The sequence below is a fragment of the Anopheles gambiae genome, chromosome 2 (assembly GCF_943734735.2).
Source record: "Anopheles gambiae chromosome 2, idAnoGambNW_F1_1, whole genome shotgun sequence".
In the NCBI taxonomy this organism is placed as follows: domain Eukaryota; kingdom Metazoa; phylum Arthropoda; class Insecta; order Diptera; family Culicidae; genus Anopheles; species Anopheles gambiae.
In genome coordinates this window covers 97342378-97348358 of record NC_064601.1, presented here as the reverse complement: position 1 = coordinate 97348358, position 5981 = coordinate 97342378, and the positions used below count along the sequence as shown (strand labels likewise).

Genomic DNA, 5981 nt, shown 5'->3' with positions numbered 1-5981 from the left:
TCGTTTATGTGTTTGTTGCTCTTTCTTTTCCATTGATTTGAAACCAGGTGTGATAAGATAAACGGAAGATTTATTCAATATACAAATTAAATCCTAAAGAGCAAGATTTACTCGTACGCAATGTTCGTTTAACTATGATTGCACAATTTCTTCTTCTTCTTTGGCTCAACAACCGTTGCCGGTCAAGGCCTGCCTGTACCACTTGTGGGCCTGGCTTTCAGTGACTAATTGATTTCCCCCCATAGCAGGATAGTCAGTCCTACGTATGGCGGCACGGTCTATTTGGGGATTGAACCCATGACGGGCATGTTGTTAAGTCGTACGAGTTGACGACTGTACTACGAGACCGGCCCAATTTCTTACGATGTTTTAAATTTCTATGGAATTGCATGGCCAACGATCGCCAATAATCGACTATAGTGCACTGTCTGATGTTTGAGCTATTCTCCACTAGGTGACGCCACCGTAGGACATGCATCCGGGACTTGAACATTTCAATTCACAGTATTTGAAGCAAAATTTCTTTGTTAACGGGTACAGAAACATGAAGTACATACTTACAACTTGCTTTTAATTTATTATCAACGTGATGAGGTGTAAATGTCAGCCTTAAACCTCATGCCTATTGACTGCTTAATTTTCTGGCGAACACAATAGCAGTAGTTTAGTATTTAAAAGTAAATTTCTAGCCCGTTCGGTTATGTTTAGCAAAACAAAAACCTTTAAAATTATGATACTCTATGAATCCTCCCGAAGCAATTAGCTTTCATTTGCAAAATAAATAATTAAAAAAAATTTGTCTCAAGACAAAAAAGGTTCAACCGCTACATCCTTCAGACAACATTTCGCCAGCACCGTTCCATAAATCATCGTCGCTAGGCGATGTAAATCTTCTTGTGTCACACAAATTACCAGAAATTACGGCTCACCGAATGTCCACCCGAACGCCCGAAGGGATTCGCAGCGCATAAAACCGGTGTGCTAACAACGTGCCAGAATAAATGAATGATTCCTTCGAAACAAACAGTTCCACCGCACTGGCTTCTCCCTTCTTGTCTCCTGCTCCCTGGTCAGAGCTCATAAATGTTGTGTGAAAATGCAGCATAAATCATGCAGCAGAATAATAGGTTTTCACAGCGCCGGAGAAACCAGCTTTCGCTGTCCCAATAATCTCCAAGTGGTTCCACCATTTCCAACCCATTAGCACAAAAATGCACGTGACACGCTCCGTTTGACGAAGATGTATTCCGGTTGATTAGATTATGAGGAGGAGTATCGCTATGGCATCGCTCTGTGCGGGCGTGTGTGTGTTTTTTTGTTTCGCTTTTCGACCATTGTTGTGATCGGTAAGCGATATAACAGGGAGCTTCATCCACGGCGACGGCATCCATATTCATCAGCACACGGGGTAGAGACTGGGCTCCGAAACACGCTACCGAAACTATTCGTTTGAATTAGACTGATTAAGATTTCGGTCCTGCAACAACTAGGGACTGGAAAAACGTGTGAAAGAGTGATCGAGTGGAGAACAATATCAACCATGCTGCGGGCACGCTCGTGTGTGTGGGTGTATGTGCTTTATTTTCCAGTTTCTCTCCTAGTTCTCTCCACCCTCGACTATTGTCCTGGCAGAAGAGTTTTCTTGCACGTCACGACGAGCGAGGAACGTCGTGTTGTTTGTGGCCGCCCGTCGCCCGTTATTGTGGCACCGCTCGAAGGTAAAAGTCACCCATGTGGCTAATTAAATTCTATTACGAAGCGAAACCGCGGAACAGCACACCGTCTGGGATTGGTATGCATTTCCTATTACGTTTGTTTTTCTTTTCCGTTCTTCAATGTCCTTATTGTCGCTCTGAGTGTGTGTGTGTGCGAGTTGGGTTGTTTATGCAGTAGAGCATTCAACTGCTTTAAAGCTTCGTTGTACAGCCGTTGTCTGGTGGTGAGCGGCACACGGGCGTACCTCTGTGGGCAAGAGAAAGGCACACGAATGGTCTGTGGCAATGTCCTGAACCACACATTACTACTACCCATACTACCGATACCGCACTGCTGCTTCCTTGCAAACTGTCGACACATTCTGGTGTGGAGCATTTCTTGCGCCGAGAAGCGGGACAAGAGAGCTTTTGCCTTTGAGCAAGCGACAAAAACCACTTACATACCAGATTTTATGTTGCAAGTAGATGTATAAAAACCCCCCATACACACACATGTACAGTGTGTTGCTGCATTTGCTTACTTCCCACCACCGCGAGGGCACACCCCAAGGGCGCCAAATCTGGCCACTGCCGAAAAAATAGAACGCTACAGTGCTTAATTTGTCGCGTACTGCATTAAGCCAACGCTAAAGGTTGACTTCAAACGGGGAACGGTGGAAAGTGTTGTGTTGAGCCCGAGGGTTTGTTGAGGTGAGGTGAGAAAATGTATTTGTTGTTGTTAATCCTGGCTACATGTAGGATGGGGAGTGTGTGTATGTGCAGTGGGGTAGAGCACGGTCGGGTCGGGTACGTGTTTCGTGGTATTATCGCTAATGATGTGGGTTGGGTGTATTTTTGCTCACGGGGAAATAGGGGGGTGGTATGCAACAAATTACGATTATTTGCTGAGTCAAGTGTTGTGTGAATTTAATGTTTTAATACGAGTGCTGCAGACACCCATTGGATGCAGGAGTGTGTGTGTTTTTTTGTGAAGGTTACAAAGTACAAGAGACTAGCCGTGGTGTAATCTTTTGCTTGTAGAAGTTGATCATTTGAAGCTGGGGAAAATGTACGAATGTTGGCAAAGTACGTGTTTTGTTGTCCGAAGAATTCGTTTCTGTTCAACTGTTTGTGTCCAGGATTGCTAACAAACATGCCAAATAAATAATAAATATAGACTAATACTGCATTTACATTTTGATAATTTCTCCACAGTTTGAGTACCCTAAAAGTATTTCTATACTTCTTTCATCGATAGTTTTCACCAACTCTTACAAAATTCGAATAACAGTTTCTGCTCAGTTAAGGATTTGCAGAAGATCCTTAAAACACAAAAAAGGTATAAACGACATTATTTTAAAGAAATTCTCCAAAATCCCCAGAAATTAGCAATAAAAGAGATAATCGAACCAGAACTTGAAGAGTCATCAAAAGAGTGATTGTAACTGGACCCAAGAACTCAAGAAGGTAGGATCTTTTGAACGTAATTTGTATCAGTAACCAATACTGATTGGGTCAGCGAGAACAATATATTCAGTAATCATAGCCATGGTTCTTCGAGCGGTCCCGTAGTACAGTCGTCAACTCTGATTAGGCAAGGACTGATTAGGCAAAATACGGGTACGGTGAATGCGTGGCACTGAACAAGAGTCAAAACCCTGTATAGACCGCCAGCATGTCCACGTAGTACGTTACTCCAAACAGAAGAAGACGGCTAGAAGTAACTGCTGAGACTTTTGGGCTATTTATTAGGATTATGTTGATGTCCATAACGATGTAATAAACCTATTCCTAATGCTTATTATTTTTGTTTATTTGATACTTAAATAATACCGTTTAGATTGCCTTTTCTACTACAAAACCAATTTCATTGTTATTTTCTTCTTTCAACTTAATTTTAAGTGCTCTTGGGACAATGTCGACATGTTAACTCTTTATACCTTTGAAGGGCATTTAAACGTCATTTCTTATAATTCGTTGCGATTTCATCAAACATTTGCAGGAAATAAACCAATATCATGTATATCATTGATTACCTGTTGTCGTCATTAATAGCTTCCTTCCTCTATGAAAATGAAGCGTTTACGGAAACGCCATGCATGGAAAACTCATCAATCGATGTGAGTGGAGTGATCTTCACATGCAAATTGGTTTCCGATCTCCACATAAAGAAAAAGAAAAAACCAAAAAAATCCTCAACCTTCAATCTCAAAGTCTCAGAAAGAAACTAAGCCCCCCCCCCCCCCCTCTAGTTTCCCAAGTGCCATTGATAATGATTTTCCACACCGACACTTCTACCAAGAAAGCACACCACCAAAGGGCCTTGAGTAAACAGTAGGGCCTTGAGTAAGCAGTAGGGCCTTTTGTACATCGGTATACCCCATGGCTGATTAAACTATTGTCAACTAAAGTTAATGTGCGAAACAACCAAAAACCTGCCGAAAAAATCCGTCATCCTTCATCGATTTGATCAGCAGAGATCTCACACCTCAGCTAGATGGAGATGGAGCCAGCTCGGGGTAACAGCGACAACAAGCGTTGAGGCGTGAAGACGAAGTCAAAAGCCCGCACGATTAACCGCCGGCGTAAGCTTTTCGTCGCCTTCGATTAGGCTCGCAAAAAGGGGGCTTATGGGGTGGAAGTTTTCAACGAGGGTATAAGAAATAGGTGCACCGATCGATTGTGTCGTAGTCGGTTCTGAAGTCTCGCATAGAGAAGTGATTGTGTGATTTGTGAGCTGTGATCTGTTGTGATCTGTTGTGTTACTTGTGCCTAGCAAGATGCAAATCCTAAGTGTTGCTTTGGTTTGTACGTGTTTAGTGCTTGCCTCAGTGAGTGCTGCCCCACGTGTACAACGGTCAGCGAATGAAGCTGCATCGAGCTACTTCTACTTCAGCCGTTCACCAGGACATTCGCTTGAGCTTGGCACACCGTTTGATGGGTTGTCGGTGATTCCAACACTACCGGAACTGAAATCTTTCCCCTCAGTGCACATCCATCACGACGAAGGGGATGATCATCATGGGAAAGCTTTGCTAGAGAGCAGTGATGAGGATGGAGATGAGGATGATCATGCAGCGTACCGAGTGGTGGAGCACGGCCACGAACAAGAAGGTGGCTCAGCGTACGACGAGGATCATCACGCAAAGAAGGGTGACAAGTCGGAGAAAGGATACGACAAGAAGCACGCGCTAGAACACGGCAGCAAGGGATCGTATGGAAAGGAGGATCACAAGCAACACTACGCGCACGGTGGGGATCGCAAGCATGCGCATCACGATGAAGCCTCCCACTACAACGATCATCACGCGGAGGCAAAGCGTACCAAGGGTGGCAAGCATCACGAGAAAAAGCACCACAAGAAGGGTTCGAAAACGACGGGCTATCACAACGTGTATCACAAGGATGAGTACAAGAAGGAGCACATCTTCTACGATACGAGCGATCACAGCGGGCAGTTTAAGAAGTACGGTTCGTCGCACGAGCAACACTCCAACGAGGCCGGACAGCACGCGAAGGGTGGCCACGAGGATCACGCTCACCGGGAAAGTGCCCACAAGAAGGCGGGCAGCAAGGAGCACGGTTCGTACGATAAGCATCATGGGGAGTTCGCGAACGGGCAGGGACAGGAGGAGCATCATCATGACGTTTCCAGCTACGACCGCAAGCACGGCCACAGCGGGCTGGGCGAGCGGGGCTACAAGATTATTCACCCTTAGCGCCATTACGCGATGCGATGAAAAAAACGGGCCCAAAATTGCATTTGCGTTAAGCAAAACGGTAAGCACGGGGTGAGGTGGGTGTGCATTTTGCGTAATAAATTATTTGTCCCCCAACCTGCCCACCTACTGTCTTGGTGTTTATGGTTTGCAAAGACCTTCGCTAAGGTGTGTGAAGGGAAAAGCGTCGGTAGAAAATTAAACTTTTGTGTACGTTTGGTACCTTATTCGCTTCGTCGTTGGTGGTGATTGTGCGTACTTTGAAGGGTGCTGTTGCTGCTGCTGCTGCTGCTGCAGGTGGCACGTGCACGGTTTGCTGGAATTTGTTGAGTGCGGACGGGTAATAAACAAATTCAATATTTCATTGGCCGGCCGGAGGAGAAATATTTCCTAATCATAATAATTTATGATTTATTGATGGCTGGCCTGGTACGTAGGGCTGGCATACGGTTTTCAGCGTGGGGCGGATCTTTGGTAGGTTTTGGATTTGCCGAATGGAACCCCCGCCCCGGTGTTTCCCGTGTAGATGTGTAAGTATATATTTTCATTAGGAGGGGAGAAGCAGTTT

At 44.9% G+C, this 5981-nt stretch overlaps 1 protein-coding gene across 1 annotated transcript; it reads left to right on the top strand.

The window, feature by feature from the left end:
• Positions 1 to 4362: 4362 nt before the first annotated feature.
• Positions 4363 to 5530, top strand: LOC5667129 (histidine-rich glycoprotein). Its single transcript, XM_001688776.2, has one exon. The coding sequence runs from the start codon at positions 4475 to 4477 to the stop codon at positions 5411 to 5413; it is 939 nt and encodes a 312-aa protein (XP_001688828.2). The 5' UTR covers positions 4363 to 4474; the 3' UTR covers positions 5414 to 5530.
• Positions 5531 to 5981: the final 451 nt, after the last annotated feature.

Coding starts and splice junctions, on each gene's coding strand:
- LOC5667129 (XM_001688776.2), top strand. CDS start 4,475: ATGCAAATCCTAAGTGTTGCTTTGGTTTGTACGTGTTTAGTGCTTGCC.